Source organism: Agelaius tricolor, unplaced genomic scaffold, assembly GCF_023055355.1.
Source record: "Agelaius tricolor isolate 1412-34295 unplaced genomic scaffold, bAgeTri1.0.p SCAF_8, whole genome shotgun sequence".
NCBI lineage: Eukaryota > Metazoa > Chordata > Aves > Passeriformes > Icteridae > Agelaius > Agelaius tricolor.
This window is the reverse complement of record NW_027269268.1, coordinates 3,348,493-3,370,725: the sequence shown is the minus strand read 5'-3', so window position 1 is coordinate 3,370,725 and position 22,233 is coordinate 3,348,493. Positions and strand designations below refer to the sequence as shown.

Genomic DNA, 22,233 nt, shown 5'->3' with positions numbered 1-22,233 from the left:
GATGTTGTCTGCCTGATTTTCAGGAGGGACCTGAAAAAGGCACCATTTTTCCATTTGTATTGATATGTGACAGAAAATTCCACAAAAACTGTTCTTTTTGTTTTTTCTTCTTAGACATGCTCCAAAAGACATGCTCAAATGTGAAGGAAAATACAGAGCACTGGGCAGACTTTCCTGGGAGAACAGTGCATAAATTCTTCCCTTTCTGGACATGTTTTGTGACCCCTGCTTCAGTCAGGTCTCCAGGGAAGGAGGGGAGCACAGGGAGAAGTCACCATCTTAGGAAAAAGATTCTTTGCTGAGGGCTTTCTCAGCAGGGAGGCACAGCCACCTCAATGCCTGCATGTCTCAGAGGCCAACAAACTCCACCAATATCCAGAAAGGCAATATCCAGGCCTTTCCCTCCCTTCCTCCCCAACATCCTGGCTATGCACTTGCATGCTCTTTATTAGAGCAATCTTGATTTAGCTGATTTGACATCAGCAGGAACCGGAGTCACACATGCCTCACTTCAAAGCTCCCTCCCTGCCTGTGAGGGAGCTGCTGATAGCAGCAGATAGTGGTGTCTGCAGCTCACAAGTGAAGTGAAAGTCTGGTGAGCTTCCCAGACAGACACCACTCTGGTTTGAGTCATTAGCCTTTTCCACCTGTTCTCAGCTGGATGGATGAGAAAGGATAACTCATGTTCAAACACCAGGTCAGTTCTGCCTGCCCCTGCAAAATAAACATTTGATGTCAGTGAAGAACATTAATGGGATGGTATTTCAGGTACTCCCTTTCCCTTCACGCATTTCTCAGGGGTTTTATCAAAAGTAAAGAGAGTGAATAAGATCCCAGCAGGCACTCAGACTCTCCTGGAAGCAACAATGTGCCAAGGACAAGGCCCAGCAGCTGTCAGCATGGGTGGCACTGCTCCTCCACAAGTCCATGCCTATGCCCTGGATCATCATGGCACAGCTGGGAAGTGATGGCTGTGTGCTGGCACCCCCTGTTCCACAAACAAGGACAGGGATCCGAGGGACAAAGAGCTATCACCACCAATGTCACCTGCACTGGGTGCTGCCAGATGCTCTCTGAGCCCAGTCTGTGCTGAAGGTCTTCAAAATGATCGTCAAGGCTCAGGGAGGACTGGCCAGGCTCCTGAGCCCATCTTGTCTCACTTCACTGCCAGCTTATGGAAAACCAGGTCTGGCTCAGGGCAGGTGCCAAGAGCTGTGCTGACCATGCAGCCCCTTGCATAGATTCCCTGCTCATCTGTAAGCTGCACCCATTGGGGCTCACCAGCCTTTGGGGCTGCTCCCTGTCCCCATGGGACCAGTCCCATCGAACAGCCAGGGCAAGGACTCTCTGAGCAGCAGCTCCAGCCTGGGTGTCCTGCCAGAGAACCCCGGGTGCTGCCAGGAGCGAGCGGTGGCTCAGTAGGTGGCACTCTGCATCCACAGGGAACCAGCACCTTCCCGAAGGGGAGCCCTGCCCTTGCAGCCCCAGCAACTCGGCCCCAGGCCCTGCTGCAGTGGGGCAGCCTAGGGGGCTGAGCCTTGCAGCCCCCTCAAGGCTTCTCCTCCTTGCACCATGCCTGGGGATACCTTTTGGAAGTTCATCCTGGGGACAGAATCCAAATGTCCTTCCAGCCCTGGAAGAGAGCAGTGGCCAGGCTTACTGCCTTTTCCCTCACAGCACACAGAAAATCTGGGGCTTGTGGCAGATCCCATCCAGAATGTCCTGAAATGTGTGGCCTCTGGAGTGTGTTCTCTCCAAGAAACAGCCAAGCAGGGCTTGGCCAGGCAGCTGCCATTTGGGAAGAGCTCCCCTGATGTCCTTACCAGAACCTCTCCATGAGTAACTGGGTGCCCATCCCCATCTTGCTGCACTTTCTGGACTCTGAGGAGTTGTGCTGGTTGATGCCAGGCTGCCCCTTCTTCTTCAAGGTCACAGGGAGGACTAGCAGGAGGAAGCTGATGAAATGACCAATTCAAAGCATGGCAAGCCAAATTCCTGGCTGCTGGCGGTCAGTGAGATGGAGCTATCAGCTGGAGACTGAGGAAGAGAGGGAACACGGTGAGTCAGCTGCTGGATATGAAGTGTTTGGTCTCTAAACAGAGCAGGTAACACGGGCAATTGCACTTGGGATGGCACATGCAACCTTTCCCCCCCCCCCCCCGCTAAGCCTCCTCCAATTGCTCAGCAGTTTGCCAAGAGTGCAGCAAACAGGACAGGAGTGTTTGTTCAGTGCTCAGTATATTTCTCAGAATAGACTGGACTTAAAAAAATTATTTAAATGTTTCCAGTGAATCTCTGATTTTAAAAAAATGGGAGAAATACTTTAGAAATACTAACAGCTGAAGAAAAGAAAATTTATGGGGGAAGCTGTGGTGCCTGGCTGAAGAAGCCAGCCTTGAGCAGAGCAGGAGTGAGGAAGAGAGGGAGGACTCCTGGCTGACAAACCTTGCTTTGGCCATTGTCAAATCAACAACCCCGTGTTTCAGCAGAAGAGACCCCAAACCCCAAAGTCTCTGCCTCTGGAGAAACTCCCCTCCACATGCAAATGGTCTCTGTGAACTCCAGGCACTGAGACTTACAGAGGTCTTTCAGGAAGGGAACTCCAGTCCAAAGGGGAAAAGAGGAGCCCTGTGAAGCCCCTGGCTGTCCCCCAAATAGCCCAGGACCTGCTTGTTGACTGCCTGCAGAGCTCTCTGACATGGGGTTGCAGTGATGAGCAGGATTTGCCTTTTCTCTGCTGTCCCTCTGAGGACAGGCAGCAAAGGGGAAACATGACAAAACACCCAGAAGTAAAGCTGTCAGCTCCTGCCAGCTGTTTCAGACAGTTTCAATTGCACAAAAAAACCGCGCTGTGGAAGGTTTGCTGGAGCTATCTGTGTCAGCATAACATCTGAGTGACTGATTCAGCATCTTCTTTTCCAGACCTCTTGGGCATTGCCTCTCAGGATTGGCATGACATGGCAAAAACACCGGGAACCACATATCATGTGTGCCTCTGGAAGAAGGGAGAAGGTTCAATGACTGAACCACTTGGACCCCTGCCACCTTGAGCAAAGGCTCCATCAGCTTCCTGAGCCGCGAGTAACATGCTGTCCTCTTTCAGTTAAAAGGTCCAGATCCTCCTTTCCCGCCGCCCGTTCACCAGTACATCGTGGAGCATTGCCACCAGCTGCCCTCCCAGCCTGCTGTGCTGTGGGACTGGAGCAGGGGGATACCAGTCCCTTCATTCTCGACCCTCTGGGCTTCTCTGGGTTCTCATGCTGTCCCAGTTCTTCTCCTCTCAAAGCAGCAGCTCCCTCTAAAACTACCTGAAAGGAGGTCGTAGTGATGTGGAGCACCTGGTCTCTTCCTCTGTGCCTGCAGTGAGAGTAAGAGAGGAAATGGCCTTAAGAGGAGACAAGGGAGCCTCGGATTAGATACTAGGAAAATGTTTTTCGCTGTTTGGGTGCTCAGGCACTGGAATAGGTTGCCCAGGGATGTGGTGGACTCACCATCCCTGGAGGTGTTCAAGAAGTATCTGGATCTGGTGCTGGGCGATGTGGTTCAGTGGTTTAGGGGTTACAGTGGCAGTGCTGCGTTGAGGTTGGACTTGGTGGTCTTACAGGTGTCTTCCAACCTTGGTAATTCTGGGATTCTTCAGCAGGTGCCACAACAGCGAGAGGTGGCCGTGAGGAGGTGCCCTCCGGGGAGCTCTCCGAGGCAGCCGTGAGTCGCAGTGCCCCCGAGGAGCACATTTGTCCCTGTCCGGTGGGTGCCACCGTTTACTCAGCCCTTACTCATTCCCGCTCAGGGACACGTAGCCAGCGAGGCGGGGGGGGGGGGGTGGGGTGGGGGTGTTGATGACCGGGTTTATCGCTGGAAAACAATCCTGTGGGAGATGCGGAGAGAGCAAGGAGCAGACAGGTGTGTCCACAATAACCCGGCGCGCTCCCGACTCCAGGCTGGGAGGGAGGCTGGGGTGCCCGATCCCTAGAGGTGTTCCAGGCCAGGCTGGTTCCAGGCCAGGTGGGATCCAGGCTGCCCAGGGAGGCTGCGGGTGCCCGATCCCTAGAGGTGTTCCAGGCCAGGGTGGTTGGGCGGGGCTTGGAGCAACCTGGTCTTTTAGAAGATCCCCTTGTCCATGGCAGGGGGTGAAACGAGGTGGTACTTAATGTCCCTTGTAACGAAAAAGCATTGGGAGATTGTGTGTTTCTATCACTCTGGGACTCCGTCATTCTGTAATTCTGGGATTCCACGGTCTCGCCCCGTTCGGCCCCGCCCTCTGACGCCGCTCTACGTCCGCGCCCTCAGCTCCAGCCGCCTCATAAAGTGGACGGCGGCGGCAGGCGGCTCCTCATGGAGAGCTGCGCGCCGCCGGCACCTGTTGTGCTACGGCGACTCCTTTTGCCCCGTTCTCTCTGTGTCTCTGTCGCCATCCGCCCCGGGTACGGACGATGAGGGCCGTGGTGCTGATGGCCACGCTGGCCGTGCTGGCAGGTGCGTGAGGGACGGGACGGGACGGGACGGGACGGGGGAGATCGGGACTCGGCCGAGCCTGCGCTCGCGCCTGAGGGGGGGGGCTCGCGCCTGAGGGGGGGGGCTCGCGCCGCGGCCGTGGGCGGGAAAGCGCTGAGGTGAGTGGGGGACCCTGAGGTGAGTGAGGGACTCCGCGCTCGGTGGCGACCCCTCTGCCCCCCTGCTCACGGCGCCGTTTCTCCTCCCTCAAAAGCGAGCCGTGCGGCCGCCGGGTCGTCGCCCAACGCCACGGAGCCGCAACGGCACGAGGAGCGGGAGGCCGGGAGCCGTGAGGGCGAGCCCGTGCCGGGTCCTGACTATGAGGAGGATGAGGAGGAGTATGAGGAGGCGCCGCCCGTTCACCAGTACATCGTGGACGACTTGATCCGAGGTGAGTCGGCGGCTCTGGGATCTCGCAACTTACGAGTCCCAACTTACGCCTTTTCTTTCTTGTAAACGCTGCTGTGCTTAGTTCGTGGAGTATGGAGCAAAAACGTGCTTGTGCTTGAAGCTGCTGCTTTAGAAATAGCTGTCGGGGTGGAAACCTAGCTTGAATGTGCCTAGGGTGTGTGGAAGCTGCAGGCCAGCTGGTAGCTTACTGTGCATAGCTTTATTTCCTGATAAACCTCACAGGAGGGCTGGGGTCAGATGGTGACCACCTGCTTAGTGTAGAACTATCAGTGGAACTTTAGGTGCTGTTTGGTCCTAAAGGTTTGTTTTACATCAAGTTGTCTGTCTTGCTGCAAGAATTTTTCTGGCTAATTTCTGATGGTGGCCTATTTGGGTTGGAGTCAACTGAAATTTTGTTGGGAAAGCAGGCACTTAAATCCTTTAAGTGGCCACAGGAAAGTTTGTTAAGCATCTTTAGGCCAATGCTTCACTGTCAATAGCTGTTGTGTGTATTTATTGTAATTTGCCCGCTTGCTGAGCCGTGAGGAGATCTGAGCAGTCCGCCTTACTGTGGGAACGGGAGCATTTTGTTGGTTCTGGGCTGAGTGTAGTTGCAGTACAAGCCAGGTATCTGCAAGTGATTTGAACCTCAGTAGGTGTGAGTAGGCTGGTTCTGTTGCCTCCGGGGTGAATCTGACTACTGATTTTCCTGCAGAAGCACCCTGAGACTTGAATGTGACTAAAGGACCTATTAAATTAAGTGGGACCGTGCTCATTGTGGTCACTTGAGGGAACTGGTGGACTTGTGCTTAAGTTCCCTGTGAAGATCTCTGGGGGAAACGCTCCTGTTGGTGTTGTCAAGCAGTTTAGCCTGTCAAACTACTGGCTTGGTGACTGAAGTGCTGTCTTAACTGCACAGAAACCAGACTTGTTACCTAAGGTGGTTGGTTTGTAGACCAGCTCTTCTGCTTGGCGTGAGGTTTATCTGTGGCTAAACCTTGAAGCTGTTGTGATTCAGCTGCAGATGGCTTTCCTGGCCGTGCAGCCTGCAGACAGGGACACAGATTGAGCTGACAAGCTGAGCCTAGGAGAGGGAGGGAGGGAAGTGGCCTCAATTATGAAAGCACGAACCTAAAGATCAAGTCAGACGGGACAGAACAGGGGCCTTTGACTGTCAGCAGTGAGCTCACACTTCCAGGCACAGGAAACCTTGCTGCAGGAGCTGTGTACCTCGTTTACATATTAATATAGCTCATACGGTTTTAATCAGACTTCTGGTTGCTGAAGGCATTTTTGCTTTTAAGTAACTTCAAGCCAGGCTTGTTGCTCTAGAAGTGAAAATGATCAGCTGTCTAGACAACAGTGAGCTACACCTTGTTTCTTTGAATGGGCTCTCAGCACCAGAAATACAGGGTTAGGAAGTAGTTGGATCCAGTTGTGCCCCATTGTGGTGATTGCCTGTATGCATAGATCTGTGGGTATCACCCAAAAATTATTTTCATCAGGTCTTCGGAGCACAAGAGCAAAACTGGAGCTTGTTGTTAATAGCTCTGCTGTTTCCTAGGGCCTATTTAAATCCCTGGGGTAACTGTTACTCCCGAGCAGCAGTGTTGCACTGCCAGGGCCGCTTTAGGGCTAGCAGTGCAGGGGGCAGGCTCTTGCTGTGCCACGTTATTTCAAACTAGAGCTGTTGAGCTCAGAGTACTGCATGGGGCTGCTCTGGAGCTTCTGACCCTCAGTCAGTGGCTGGTCCGCTCTCCTCAGCGAAAGGAAGGTGATTGCCCTTGCCTAAATTCAAGGGCTACTAAGTCACCAGGATTTTAAACCACACTCTTCTAGAGGTTTGTGTTAATTGAGATAATGAGGGGAAGCAGTAAGCGGCAGAGTAAATAGTCTGAGTGTCGCGGACTCTGGCCTTCACTCCTTCCCTGCGCTCAGCATCTCTCACAAAGCAGGAGAACTGGAAAGGAACACTCTCCTTCTGAAGACAGCACTGCAGGTTGTTTAGGAGAAACAAGTATGCCAACCGGGATAGCAAGCTGCTTTGCCTCGGCAAGTGCCCAGGACTATCTAGCGAGTTCCAGTGCCTTTCATCACTGATGCAAATGGAGAGTTTAGAGAAATGGAGCTATTAGCCTTGTACCTGAGCCCATGTAACACTAGAGCATGGCTGGGCTCAGCATGAACTCCCTATTCTTTACAGGCCTTAGCTTGAAACTGTGCTGTTGCTCTCAATGAATTGCTGCAGTCCTGCATCTCTGCTGCTCTTCATCTTTGGTGGCTCTTGGCTCATCTGCTTCTTCTGGCTCTGGTCTGCATGGCACAGGACTTAAGTGTAGCAGAGTTGTGCTTCAATGAGCTGCTGAGCTTGCTGCCTTTGTGCTGGGTGTGAGATGCCCAGCAGCGTTCTCATTTGCATCCTGTGCTTCCTGGTCACAGATTCTCCTGCGGTGGTGGTCCTCCTGGCTCTCATCAAATTCTTCAATTCAATTTTCTCAGAATTGTGCTTTCTAGCACTTTTATACCAAGTCGTCATGTCCTTTTTTCAGTTGAACCTGTGGTTAAACCCAAGCCAGCAAAGAGGGGGGGAGAGAAGAATGCTGGCAAATCAAGAAGGAAGAAGAACAGAGGGAAAAACAAGAAGAAAGGGACTCCCTGTGAAATGGAATACAAAAACTTTTGCATCCATGGAGAATGCATTTACCTAGAACATCTCCAGATGGTGACCTGCAAGTAAGTTACTTATAGCTTGTGAGTTAGGTGTCAGTGCCATGAGCCAGTGGAATCTGAGGGCTCAGAGGAAAAATCAGGGATCAGTTTGGTATAGGTCCATCTCCTGCAGTATTTTGACTGAGAATCCTTCTGCCATGTAAATTAAGTGATGATGGAATCTGAGATGCATAACAAGCCACTGAACTCATCAGTTGGTCATAAACTCAAACCAAAAGAATGAAAAGGCGTGTCTTTCTGGAACATCACACCCAAACTAATCTCGACTTGTTGAAATGCTGACAAACCTTGTGCTAGAGCAGTGACTGCATTTCACGAACCTGCTCTGAAATGAGCACCTTGAGATTCATGGGAAACTCGGAAGATGTCTAAGTCAGGTCTGAGTATGTGTGGGTGTCCTTGGCTCCAGACAGCACAGGAGCTGATAAGAACTTGTGTTAATATTTACTTGCAGGTGTCATCAGGATTTTTTTGGTGAGCGCTGTGGTGAACAGTTCATGAAGACTCAAAGGAAGAATGATGTGGCAGACTACTCAAAGACTGTGCTGGTAGTGGTAGCTGTGCTGCTCTCGAGCGTCAGCTTCATTACTGTACTTATCATTGTGATAGTGCAGTAAGTATCATCCTCTTTGGTGTCTGTCTTCCTTAAGTGTGAGCAGGGCCTGTGCCAAATAACACCTGAATGTGCATGGCTCATCTGAGTTACCTCTGTGAAAAGCAGCTGGAAAGGATGGGTTCTTATCCCAGCTTGGATATGTCTGGAGGGTAGAAGCAAGGTCTGTGACCCTTACATTGTAACCAAGAGCCTTCCTGCTCTTGCTACAGCCAGGGTAGTTAGAGTGCTGCCGAACAACAGCAGGAAGCCCAGGAGGAGCATTAATGCTGACACAGAACTGCATTCCCTAATCCTGGTGGAGAAACCTGCAAGCAGCAATGTGATAGCCTCATGCATGGCTGTTAGCCAACAGCTGCACGCACAGGTGGAGGGTACGAAATGCTGCTCTGAGAGTCCATTTGTTAATGGATGTTGCTGGGCTTAAATGCCTGCACTTGGAGGGGAAGCAAGTGGGGAGGCAAATGCTGCTGGTCCCAAATTCTGCTTGCTGTTAATAGGAAGGGAGCACTATTTCAGCTGAACCAGCCCCTGCAGTTCAGTGGTGGGTTGTCAGAATCTGGAGTCCTGGTGAGAATTAATTCAAAGAGCTTTTCTTGGTACCTGTTTCAAACCACATAACAAACAGAACATTGAAACAGTCCTGCAGTTCTGTCACTGCAGCTCCAGCACTGTAGGGCCTGGGATATTATAGTAACTCCAAGGTTCAGTCTAATTTTAGATCTTGATGAAGCACATCATCTGAGTTGGGTACGTGCTGTACCTTTTCCTGCAATTCAGGAAACAAGGTACGCTTTGTCATTTCAGTGTTGCTTCATATTTAACTCTGAACTGGAGGAATGCTGGGATGAACACTTGTTCTCTGAACACTGCCTCATTCCTTGCTGCTAGGAGAGGTAACCAGTTCTGTAGTGCTCTAAGAGCAAATGATTATTGGTAGTTGATGAAGTGCATTTGCTTCATGTTCTGAACCCTCACAAGGTGGGTGCACGCTAATCTGTACCCTCATCCAGAGAAGATGCTGGGAGTAGTCACTTAAAAACACTGGAGAAATTGGGAGAAATCAGTAAGGGGCTTTCTTATTATGTATTCAAGAGACGGGGACTAGATTTGAAGCCTGCAGGACTCTGCTGTGGAGTCGAGGAAGACAGTGTGGTCTCTGCAGATACAAGCTCAAGACGCTAGGAAATCTGTCACCCAGAATGTCTCCTGTTGCTTTGCTCAGTCCCAGCAATAACTTCTCTTCATCTTGCTCCCTAATCTGGTTTAAGTCAAGAAGCTCTATCTCTGTGAGGCACAAGTGCTGACATCTAGTTCAGGGGTTCCTTGATTTTCCCAGCAGATACTGGTTGATGCTGAATGCTTAAAAACTTGTCTTGCTTGAAACTCCCTGGTGCCAAGGAGTTGCTTGAGGATTCACAGAACATGAGGTCCAAATGCTGCAGAGGATGGGGAAGCTGGTGACAACCGGATGTGCATTGGGGTTCAAAATTATCTCTAACATGCCATAATTCCACAGGGTCAGGAAAAAGTGTCCTCAGTATGAAGAGAAAGAAGAAAGGAAAAAACTGCGACAAGAAAACAGAAATGGCAATGTTGGTGTGTAAATGGGGAGAAAGCAGGTATGAATGCTGACTTCAAACACCTCTCAGTCCTTCCAGGCTATATGGGAATTGCATGCTTGTTTTGCAAAGCTAGTGTTTGCTTTTTGTGCTCCAAGTGTCTTGAAACACATAGGTTACATGTGAGCAGCTGGCTTGGTTTTCTGGTTTCTCAAAACCACCTTGAGTTGTACAAGTTGTTCAACAGCTCTGTTAAATTTCTGGCTGTGTTAAAGACCAAGTGAGGATGGGAAGCTGTACTGAGATATGTGGAGCTATGAAGAGGAAGTCCTGAATATCTGGACAGAGGCAGATGTAGTGCAGGAAACAGTGGTGGACTTCAGTCATGAAAGATGGTGCCACAGCATCATCACCTCTTAGAAGAAAAGTACTGAGCATTTTCATATCTTTCCTGCAAGGAGAGTTTCAGGAAGTTTCTGGTGCTCAGAAGCTGTGGACCAAAAGGAAGCTGCGAGTTCTGTGAGCACCACAGATACCCTTTCAGTCAAGTTGCAACTGTCACAGCAACTGAGGCCCAAAGCTCCTTGGCATGTGTGGATTGCTTCTGGGAGTGATCTAGTGGATTTTACTGGGCAGGCAAGTTGGTCTTTTCTGAGGCCAGGTGTAAGTAACAGCAAACTCAAGGAGCATTACTGGAAAGGAGTTAGACTACGAGCTGAGGAGGAAGCCATGCAAGATAGACCTGCAAAATTCCAGCTGACCTGTCAAGTTTTGCTTTGCCACATGTCAGCTATGGATATTTTCTAGCTTTGTCCAGTGACAGTTTGAGGGTTTTGCTCAAAGCTTGCTTGAAGCTGAAGAGTATCTGGCAGTGTCCTCAGGTGTGTGCACATCCTTCAGCTACCTGCTTTGCTCGGTGGTTTGCTGTGGTGCTAGCACAGGGTGCTTGTGTCTCGGGTGGTGATTAATGTGCCTGGTCTGCCCGTTACAGAGCAATTCTGAAGTGGCCATGGCCAAGCTGCAGGGTACCTCTGGCTACCTGTCACATCCACCTGGACACTGTGGGCTGGAGCTGTTGCCACTAAGCCCTGATTCATCCAGAGAGAGGCTGCTGCAAGGAGATGTCAACAGGCCAGTTGCTGCTGAATCACTTGCTGAGGACACCAGTTATTACTGCATATTGGCACAACGATGTGGAAGGAGCTGGCTCGTTGGGGGACAGGACCTGCTGTCAAGACCTGCTGGAGACTACCGCTACTAAGCGCTCTCTCTCTGCGCTAGAGCTCCAGTCTCGGCTGTTGTGTGGAAGGACTTTGTTCTCTTAGCAAGTCTCCTTTGGCAGCTCTAACTCTAAGGGGGAGAACCTGTGGCTGCTTTCAGGACTGGATGGAAGGGAAAAGTGAGAAAGGGAAAGATGTTGGGATGGCTTCTCTCCCTAGACCTCAGTGGATGAAAAACCTAATTCTGTTGTCACTGTGCTCCCTGTCCATATTGGCTTCCAAGAGCTTAATCTGTACTTGTGATTTGCAGGGCGTTGGTGACAGATCTTTGTCAGCCACACCTGGGCTCTGTTGCTGTGTGTGTGGAAGTAATCCCTCCGAGCTGTGTGGGACTCGTGGTGTGAGTGGAGCTATCCATTTGCATGTGTGCTAGCCCGAGTTCAAATTTGTCTCCTAGGATGCTGAGGCAGTGGATGCAAGACCTGAAGGTTTGCATCTAAAGGAAAAGATCCGTGCTCCAACCAACTGATAAGGCTGGACCCATCTCTTCTGAATACAAAGCTACTTCTGTTAAACAGATACTTGTTGCTGCTTTAAGCAGTGCTTAAATATAAAACACTTTACATCAGATCTCATCAGTTTAACTTGACTAAGAACCTGTTCCTTTGAAGAATTTAATTCAGGCACTGATGCTTTGCAAGCAGTGGTCTCTTGTGCTCTATGTTCAGATGTGAAGAGCTCATCTTACCTCAGTCTTTTCTGACCCAGGTGTCCTTGGTTTCTTAACTGTCCATGCAATTTTGAGCACAGAATATTATTTGAGTTCAGTTTCTTCTTGGAAGAGTAATTGTATTCTGTATAAACAGAGCAGAAATCTTCTGGTAGCAGAGAAACAGCATTAATCGTCAAGTTGTATCTGTAAATGTGTAAATATTTATTACTGTATTTAATATTTAATGTTTCCATAACAAACTTATTTATTTTATAATTAAACTTTTTACATAACCTAATCATGGTAAGATTTTTTTTTCTTGCTCTCAGGAGTACATGTAAACACTTGAAATTAGAGCTTGGTTTCTCCTCAAAGCAAGAATTTCAACACTTGGGAGCACAAAGTACTGCTGTGAAGAACTGCAGCCATGTGTCAGGCATGGGCTTGGTGCCCTTACAAGAGTGCAAACTGTTTGTAAACAAAATGTACATATGCAAGTACCTGTTTGGGTAAGAAATCCATTTCATTCAGCTACAAGGGATCTTCTAGTTCCTGAATTAGGGCGAGGCTAAGTCAGCTGTCTCCTTGGCAGCCAAACTTCAAACTGAGGTTTGAGCAGATGTAGCCCTTTGCACTTGAGTCAAGAGTTGGAACATTGAATGGCAAGAGCCTTTCATCTCTGTGCAGAGAGAATTTGGACAGCAGCTTGAAACCTGGTCTTAAATAAATAAGGAAAAGCAGCATAGCCTCAGGCCTGTTACTCCCTAAGCAGAAAGGCAGCCTTGGCCTCCACTGTCCGTTTGGAATTTCTTCTCTTCCTTGGTGTTTATTAGTCCAACTATGTATTAACATATTAATGTTCCCTCCAAGCAGTTGTAGCAGTGAGCTGCGGTCTAAGTTCAGAGTTGCCAAAAAAAAAGTTTCAAGGAGGAGAGTTTGGCTTTATACAGTTAAAAAGAAGGGGATGGAGAAGATGGTTTTGGGGCCCTTTTTTCATAAGCATCTTCAAGAGGTGTTGATGGCTGGAACTTAACTTGAAGCAGAGCTAAAGAAAAACCTCAGCCATCAGTTTTAATTAGGATGCAGGTGGTGTATCCAGTGTAGGACTAGAGCTCAGTCCTGCCTGGAGTTGCTGAGATGCCTTGGCCTCCTGAGCTCACCAGGGAGTTCTCAGGCTCTGAGAGCAGCCTGTATGGTATGTAGCTGAGGTACAGGTAAGGTATTGCAACACCTCTTGGGAAGATTGCAAGACTTCATTCCAGGGAAATTGTTTCATTACCAAAGTAAACAGCATTTCTCCAAGTGGCTTTTCCACAGACATTTGCTATTAGAGCTCTGGCAAGAAAAGCTGTTTCTGTCAGTCATGCCAAGATTTTTTGCTTTGGAGTAAACAAGCTTAATCTCAGTGGTAACCAAGCCATGGCCTAGTGAGACTGGAGATGGATTATAACTCCCTTTTAAGAGCCATTAGACTCTTTTCCAGAAACTTTTCTCTCTCTGGTCTGCATTTTGGGGAAAGTAAGAAGTTTTTTACTTGTTAAGCTAAACCAGCACTAGTGTGGGAAACAGAGCTGTTCTCCCTCTTTCCTCCCCAGCTTTAAGCCTGACAGGAGTGAAGCTACCAGTGTAAGTTGTAGATTCCATCTGTTGTGTACTTTTAATACCCTGATTACTGAGTGGGCTGGAGAGTATTTTCCAAAAGTAAGGAGCTGGGAACTGGAGAGGCAACAGCGGAGGTCAGACTTCATAGAAGACTTTGTCCTCTAAGGATTTAGGTTACAGCAAGGTTTTCTGAGAGGTTGTGCAGCCAGCAATTCTACTGCAGAGTTCTTGTTTGTGATTTGCTCTTGGTCAGTCACATCCAGCACTGCTGTATCTCTTGCTAGCAGAGCTTTGCTGTGCCTGAGAGATGATACTGTCTCATGCAGGGCAGGGAGCTGCCAATGTTCCCTATGGTGGCTTGTTGAGCACTCAGAACTGTTTTCTGTGTTTGGGAAACTAAGTGCAGGGAACTGAGGGCAATTCTCACTGTCCATGGATGGCATGGGTAATTATAAATCCAGAACTGATGTATGTAAGAAAGTAAAAATTCCCTTCATTATGCTTTAATCAATTACAAGTTCTGGCCAGCAATTATGTGTTTTTTCTACTATGGCCCTGGCTAATAACAGCCTGCTACAAGCTTCTGAATAGAAGTGTGATGCACAAGCACCATCCAGACCTGCAGTGTCCAGTGGGTTGGTTGCTTAAAAGAACCCACAATAAATGGGTGGAGCTGTGTGTCTGGAAGTCTCTTGCTGTCCAAGGATGCTGTGCTTGTGTGACAAGAAAATCTGATTTGCTCCAAGGCAAGGGCAAATATAATTTTTACTGTTGATCCTGCACAGCCAGGTCTGCTCTTCAGGACATACATCATCTGGCTTTTGACCTCCTCCCCTCAGCATGGAGTTACCTTGGTTTCACTGAGAATGCCTGGATTTCTGGTTGCACATCTTATTAATAAGTTATGCCTCCAGGTTTTTCTTGGCCTTCCATTGACAATACTACTTTGAGAGGGGTGCATCTGTGTCCTTCTCACTTGTAGCTGCTTCAGGTAGGACCTGAGGGAGGAGCCTGATGTGCTTGCACAATTTTCTGCACACAGGGCTGATTTGGCAAGGTATTTTTGATATCCAGATCAGTATCCAGGGATAATGTGATGGTCATGCCTTCTTGCACAATTTCTTTGTCTCTCCTGAACATTTTGTTCTCTGTGACTATTGTGGAAAGAACGATAGTTCATCAGGGTGTTATCTATTGTGCACTTAATGGAGCTTTTGAGTGTTTGCAGTTGTCTGTGACCAGAGAGCTTCCTGTCTGCTTCTGGACTTGGCTTCCCTCCTCCTGCCCACCTCCCAAGATGCCCCTTTTCCCTCAGAGCAGTAGCAGATGTTAGTCTGAACTTAAGAAGTTTTCCTCAGTAAATTCAGATGTGTGTGGACATCTGTAAAGGTGTTTGTACTGTCAGCAATCCCAGGTAGCTGTGCAGTGTTTTGCTTCACCCACATTTGACTTGTTTGATGCCATTTCCAATAACTGGTGTAAAGGTTTGAGCCCTTGAAAGACTTCGGGTGTTTTTGTAGCAATATACTTACCTAGGACTACTGATACTTCAGAAAACTCCCTGATCAAGCACGCCTGAAAGCAGAGCTGTGAGCTGGGACAGGTGCTTGTCTGTATTTGGAGGGGGTTTTTGATGTGCTAACAGTGTGTTCTGCTTCAGAGAACAGTGCTGCACTCGCCTGGCTCTTGAGGCATTCTTGGATAGGGAGCCATGGCTGTGTGTCCTTGGTGACTGCTGAATGCAGGGAGTGAGCATGTGCAAGGAGCAAGGGCTGCTTTTTGCTGTCGCTCTTGGACTGTTCACATGGGACAGATCAGTGGGCAGAAGGGTCAGACAGTCCTAGTAAGCAAACCTAGCTGCCTTCTCATTTTGTGAGTAAAGATGTGCATACCTATCGTTCCTCTGCTGGTTACACCTTTCCTGAGCCAGTAATCCTCGTTTCCTGCAGGTCTGGCTTTGTCTATGACTCGGGAGTCGCTCAGCTGAGGCAGCTACACCTGAGAGTGTCAGAGGGAAACAGCTATTGTTTGCTTTCTCTAGAGGCCCACAGCCAAGTAAGCAGGATTTGTGCCTTCTTCAGCCAAAGAAGACCTCAGAGGTAGCACGTTCTAAGTCCTAAGTAGAGAAATTATTTCCAAATGCATTTTCCTAGTGCATCTTTTTTGAGAAAGAACCATTTTTCATTTATAGGTTTTTTGTGTCATTAAGATATATCTTTTTGCATATGGTTGAGAATAGCAGTTGTCAGCTCAGCATTTTTTGACTGAAATAATGCAGTCTGTTCTCTTTGTATATTGGGACAAAAAGCAAAGCTAAATAGCCTGGGAGTCTGATCTAATCCAGCATTTCCAATATGTCTTAACCCAGATGTGATACCCTCATTCCAGCACCATGCACCCAAAGTCAGAGAACACTGTCATCACTTCTAACTGCATTTGGGTTCCTGCCTTTTGATGCTTTGTTCCAGACCTTGGAAAATAGTTTCCTTCTTTGGGTGTGCTTTTTCCTTACACTGCTGCAGTGAATTTGTATTTGAGCATCAGACGGCAGTCGGAGGCTGGATTGGTTTGTGGGTGGTGCTGGAAACCTGCTGTTCTTGCAGAGGATAAAAAAGTGCTGCTGATGTTGTGCCATTAGTTACATTCTTTTTGCTTAGGAAAGGAAATATTTTCAGCACTGCAGGTAATTAGTTAAAAAAAAAGAGACAGAAATTACTTTTAGAAGTTTTAAGTGAGGAATATATTTTAAAATGTTTATATTACAGCATCCACAGCTCTTGTCAGTGCAGGGTCATGCGGGGGGATAGAATGTAAGAAAATAGTGCAGAAGGTAGTCTCACACCTGAGGAGTTGCAGCTGTACTAATCACCAAAGATTAGGAACAGGCCTGCCCTTAATAGGCCCCAGCTGTGTCCAGTAAGAAGACAGGTGCTACAAGAGAGTGGGTTAGGTGGTTGTGAAGAGAGTTGGAGTTTGTTGGCTGTGTTGTGAAGAAGAAGGAGTCAGTGCTGTGGGAAGCTGCCTGTGAGAAATCACCAAGAAGGTATGGGAGCTTTGCAATATGATGACAACAGGGTCATAGTATCTCAGCAAAATCTCAGACAGGCCAATGTCTTGTCAGGTCTCCCTTCCTCTCCTTGCATCCCTGCTGGGATGGTAATGTGAATTGTTGGTGGTTGAACAGGGGCTGAACCTGGTAGCTGTCCCAGGTTTTACCCATAAGACCGCTCTTTTCTTGCATTGTTTGTCCTCGTGTTTCTAAGTAGTGTCGTTTATGTCCAGAAATTATTGGAGGTAATTTGCTTCACACCAAATGCAGGTGAAGAGTTTCAGACGAAACTTGTAAGTGTAATTTGGGTAGGTACAGTGTTAGTGTGGCTCCCATTGATACTTGTCTGCATTGCTTTCAGACCGTATCTGGCTCCTTGCAGTTAAAAGGCACTTCCCTGCCTCATGCCTGGGGATGATTACTGTTGGGGATGAAAGGCAGACACCTCCTGGGTGGAGCAGAGCACAGCCAAACCAAACCAGGGCTTAGGGCAACAAACGTTCTGTCAGGTCTCGGTCCCCCTCATTTATGATGAAAGCTTTTCAAAGACATGCACAGTAGTAATGTGTGTCAGTCCTGTGAGGCGTTCCAGGGAAGTACTATAGCATGTTGCCTGGTAAAGACAGCAGCAGTTGGGATTTCAGCTGGAAAGAGGAGTGAGGTGGAAGGATAGGTTAGCAGGGTCGAGCAAAGTGGGCCAGAATCGGGAGAGGATTTGAGCCACTTCTCTCCTACCACAGGCATAGCAAGGTACACTAAGGCCTATTGAGGCGTATTAAGGAATGACCCCTGTGCTAAGTGCACATCATAGTGCCAGTGCATAGCAGTTCCAGGGCCTTTGGCAGGCTCAGCAGGAAGCCTCTCTTGCCTTTCTGCACCAGGGGAGAGACTAGAGGGAAAGCTGATACAGTGCTGTGTCAGGGATCAAGCCAGAAACCATTCACAGACCTTCGGGAAGGTTGCCTTAGCAGCAATAGGAAGAAAATGATTCTCTTAGCTTGGCTGCACACTTATTTTTCTCGGTCACATTTACAGTCTTATAAGGTTATGAGACATGACATAGCAAAGATGTGGTGGTGCTAGCTATGTAGCCATGCCTTTACAAGATAAAGTTAAGATTTGAAAGAAGACATGATGTCCATAGACAAAAATGCTCGTTGGTTTTTCAAACCTCTAATTAGGTGCACAGAAACTACTTTTGTAGGTGCGGGCTTGGTGACAGTACCTGGAAAAAGATAGCTGGTGTAATTTTGTATTTGGGAAGGTCTTTCTGCAGATGTTAGGGGATTTCTGCTTATAGTGGAAGACAGGCAATTACTGATTTTAAGCTTGGTCCTTGGTTTTCTATTAAAAAAGGAAAAGAGATCATTAGCACTTCTTGTCTGTTCTGTGTCCATCCCAGCAATGCAGACTGGAATTGAACTGGTTTTTCTCTGGGCTGACAATTTACATAAGAAATCACTTACTGCAATGCTAATGAGCAACCAGTGCAAGACTCAACAATGCTGTCTGTTAGCAAAACTGTCACAGGAGAAGTGGGTACAGGGGTCGAACAGTGATGGTGGGGTGCTTGGTCATCATCAGCTCTATCTCACCTGGGTCCTAGGAACATCAGCCTGGGTTTTGTCATGGATTTAGTGGGAACTCAAGGAAAACAGCATGTTCAGAGGATCCCATCTTTTTGCTGGGGTCTGAAAAATCCTACTTTAAGACATGACTAAAGTATTTCATAATTCTTTTTGTTGAGATGGTCCTTTTGGCACAAGCCAAGATCTTTCATTCAGAAGGAATCCATAGGTAACTGAGACCTTGTTGGTGCCTCGAGAATATTGTTTGAGCACATGGCTTGAATTTGCATCCTTCTCTCTGCTAAAACCTCATTTCTGGTTTTATCTGGTTCTGTGTGTACTTAAACCGTGTTCACTTCAGGATGTGTTTCAGTCCCTGTTCTGGTGCAGAGCATGTGACATAAAGCTGTTACACATTGAATCCTGAGTGGGAGTAGGGTGAGTGTTGCCACTGAAATAACTCTGCTTTTCTGTCTCACGCCAGTGTTGCACAAGTCTCCAAATGAATCCCACTCAGACATCCCAAGTGATTGCACTATGGTTCAACACTATGATTCAACATCCATGGCCTTGCTGGTGCGATGCTCCACAGAAAGGTAAACTCACAGCAGAACAAGGCAGCTTTCTTGGGAGGAGCCAATTAATAACAACATGATCTTCATCAAGTGTTCCCACCTTTAATGAAGGTGGAAAGCCTCTTGTCCCCTTGCTCACATTTCATCACAGCCATCCCCTGGGCTCGGTGTGCAAGCCAGTCTGGAGGGAGCTCTTTGGAAAGCAGCCAGCTGGTCTGCCAGGAGATTGGGTCCAGTTGCATCAGCATAGGAATAGGAATGCTCCCAGGGCTGGCGGGACCTGGCCTAACTGGTTTTCCAAAGCTCCTCCCACAAGAGCTCCTGCAAGGACATCTACTTACCTCACCAAAACCTGGATGATCTGACCATTGTGGAAGTTGAGCAGCTGTTCCCTGGCAAAAGCAGAGAAGGTTAACCTTTCCCTGGGCTTCCAAGTTGAGGACAGCATGAAGTGATAAGTGAAACAGCACAAAAGGGCCGTGAAGCCATAGTGCCTTAACTGTTGACTATCACAGACTAGTATCTATCAAAACAAGCGTGAGCCAGGCCCTTGTTTAGTAGAAGATTAGATCAATTGGTCTGTGATGATTAACAGCTGATGCTGCAGATAATTTTATGGAAAGCACTCCAGCCTTTCAGAAGGGCTGTCTCGGACCAACTGCTTTGTGCAGGGTTATCAGTGCTCATGACTTTACTGTGAACCTTTCTATCAGCCATGGTGCTTCAGTGAGGAAACGGTTGTAGCTTTTGGTCTTTTATATGAACGCTGTTTTGGTGTGAAGCTTTGTGGGAGCTTGAAGTTTTTGGTTTTTTTACTTGTCCCTGTGCACATCAGGTCTGAGTGTGTACAGTTGCCTGGTATTGTGAGGCGCTCCCTTCAGGGGCCAGTCCCTGAGATGCTTATTTACATAAAGGACTGGCTTATTTACACAAAGGACATGGAGGCATAGCCTGGGAACCTGAAGTTTCATGGACCTCTTTGCAGCTAGGGCATTGATGGCCCCTAGGACCAGTAGAGATGGAGGTGATGGAGTTCAGTGTATGACCTAAGTCTTTTTATAAAGACTTTAGAAAATAGCAAGACTTAACTTTATTCCCTCTCCTGATTTTGAGTCAGTGTCATGATATGGGGGGTCTGTCTGCCAGCTGTAGTGTGGCTTAAGCTGGGAACCAGGGATCATGAGTGAGAAGTCAGCAGCAGCAGCAAAGTTTCCGTCTCTCATCTAGGCAGCATGGGAGCAGGATATGGGCTGACATTCCAGCCCAGCTGATATCTTGTGCTCTGAAGGAAGTAGGACAGGCAGCAGACAAACCCTCAGGCCTGTTTATGAAATATTCCTGTACAGCAGCTCCCAAAGTGAGGTGCAGGGAGACTCACAGTTACCAGGGGAGAGGGGAGCAGGAAGCAGGGCTTGAGGGGAGGCTCTTAACTAAAGCCACAACCTATGCAAAAAGAAGCCTGACAATTCCTTGTTCACCCCCTACCTCGCTAATGACTGCTGGAAAAGCTCTCTCCAATGCAAAGCATCTGGGATGACTTTGTAGCACAGAGAACAGTGATTAAACAGATGGTATCACCCACGAGCACGGCTGAGCGTGGCTTGTACATGTCTTGGGGAGAAACAGGATATGCCACACAAGGGAGTGCTTTGCATTGGCTTGCTGTGCCCACACACCTTCTGCATGACCTGGCGTGGTGTGTCTGCCTGGCAGCCCTCAGCCCAGCGCCAGGCTCACATGGCTCACTGCAGCACAGAGGCATGGCTACTGCCACTGGGGGCACCAAGCACGGGGATACTGGGCATGAAAGATGCACTGGAGGTGGTTTTCTCTCTGCTGCTCTGCTGGGAAGGTTTCAGCCCGCTTAGAGTCTAGCCTCCTGGTACCTCTTGTTCTTCCTTGCTGTGTCTCTCTGTGGACACTGTGTGTGTGAATAGCTGTTCCCCCCAATACATATGCCCTGTGTTTCCTAAGGAACCCTGACCTTCTGCTTTCCCTTCCCTAAGAAGCTGAGATTGTTGATACTTGACACTTCTAGTCATTCTTTTTCTCAGCACCCTGTCAGATCTATGAAGTGTGCTATGCTCTCCCAGAGAATCAGCACAGCTGAGTGGGGAATTCATCCCTGGCACAAAGACCTGATGCTTGCAGGATCTCTTGTGAGCCTGAGGTCTGTTTGCATGTTTCTAACTGCTGTGATTCATTTGTGGCCATTGAGAGTCCTGTTAGTGTAACAGAACTGCTCTCATGTCCTGGCTCAACTGCAATGGGATGATGATGCCTCTCCAGGACCTCTTTACTCTCTCCTTCAGGATAGTGCTCTCTAAGCTATTCCTGGCTCTTTTTCCAAAGCTGTGTGCTCTTGGCTGTTGTGGTGAGGGATGTTTGGCTGGAGGTCCCAGCAAGGTATAGGCAGTGTCTTGCAGTGTCTGAGACTTCTCCCTGTGGAGCCTTTCTTGAAGAGGTTGAGCAACCAAGACCTGCAACAGGAGTGCTTTGTGACCTCCTTTCAAAGCTGTAGGAAACCAGCAGCAGGGCAATGACCATTGCCTTGTGCTTCTGTCAGTCTGCATGGCTCCATGGTGCTCATGGAATTTATAACTTCCAGTGCATAAACCAGCACGACTATTGAGGCTTAAAGGTTTTTCCAACAGAATCAGAAATTACTAGTACAGGAGTTTGTCTGGAGATTTGACCCTGCTCTGCACAGCCTCCCAGAAAGGTTTCTATCCTCCTTTGGCCAGGTTAGAGCCATATTCTCCGTTAGTGACATGCCTTCCATACAGAACTGTTTGTTCTTCACCTCCCAGCAGATGAGGTGTGAGCTGCAGTGTACAAGGGAGGCACTGAGCCAGGCTTGGGAAGCCGACCTCCCTGTTCATATTGTCTTCCTGATGCAATCCTTCCTCTCAGTGCTGCTGCAACTGGAGTGTGGCTGCCTGCTAGTCTGAGCTGTATTTGTTACAAAGGCCCAGCTGCCAGAGTTTAGCCCCTAGAAGAGAGAGCCCAGGTGAAGGTCTCAGTCAGCTCTCCTGCAGCCCTGTGGGATTTTTGGTGAGTCACTGGAAAATGGGAGGTAATGGGAATTTGCTCTGAGAAATGCCATGCAGTCATCTATTCCTAGCCTGCTGCTGTGGGTTTGTTTCTCTCTGTGCTACCAGGACAATGTGTCGAGGCTCTGCAACTGGTTCTCACCCATCCACTATTTCAGGATCTAGGTGTATCTACTTAGTAGCAAAAATTTATATAGGTTAATTCCCACACTCCCAATGAATGAATCATTAAGGGAACAAAGAAAGGTGCCTCCTTTAAAGTATCACTGCCACCTGCATTATGAACATACGCCCAGGTTTGCCTGTATGTGTTTAACCCCTTATCAGAGCAAGTAAGTGACAGTCAGCTCTGGCACTGGCTGCACCTCTGTCTTAGATGGCCAGGAGGAAACCTGTTCTTGCACTTGGAAGTGATGTGCAAAATGCAAAAGAAAGCTGAAAAAAATCCTCAAACACCCATGTAGAGAGGTTTGAGTATGAAACTACACCTGCCCAGAGATATGTCCCACCTCCTGAATGCTTTCCAGACATACCGAGGAGGAGGGGAATACCCTGCATCTGCTTAGCATCTGCTGGAACTGAGCTGGAAATTTGTCCCTCCCACTAGGAAAGCCTGAAAGCCTCCTTGATAGTAACTGATGAGCACTTGCAGGGGTGTAGCTGCA

The 22,233-nt window shown here is 48.3% G+C and overlaps 1 protein-coding gene across 1 annotated transcript; it reads left to right on the top strand.

Moving 5' to 3' along the window:
- Positions 1 to 4,284: 4,284 nt before the first annotated feature.
- AREG (amphiregulin) lies at positions 4,285 to 12,019 on the top strand. Its single transcript, XM_071431388.1, has 6 exons — positions 4,285 to 4,476; positions 4,709 to 4,885; positions 7,434 to 7,617; positions 8,069 to 8,227; positions 9,747 to 9,849; positions 10,781 to 12,019. The coding sequence occupies exons 1-5, from the start codon at positions 4,434 to 4,436 to the stop codon at positions 9,832 to 9,834; spliced, it is 651 nt and encodes a 216-aa protein (XP_071287489.1). The 5' UTR covers positions 4,285 to 4,433; the 3' UTR covers positions 9,835 to 9,849; positions 10,781 to 12,019.
- The last annotated feature ends 10,214 nt before the right edge of the window (positions 12,020 to 22,233 follow it).

What these genes read in the sequence shown, in the direction of transcription:
- AREG (XM_071431388.1), top strand. Translation starts at nt 4,434, where the DNA reads ATGAGGGCCGTGGTGCTGATGGCCACGCTGGCCGTGCTGGCAG. An exon ending in CACGCTGGCCGTGCTGGCAG is followed by an intron (nt 4,477 to 4,708) that starts GTGCGTGAGGGA and finishes CTCCCTCAAAAG; the next exon opens with CGAGCCGTGCGGCCGCCGGG. An exon ending in CTTATCATTGTGATAGTGCA is followed by an intron (nt 8,228 to 9,746) that starts GTAAGTATCATC and finishes ATAATTCCACAG; the next exon opens with GGTCAGGAAAAAGTGTCCTC.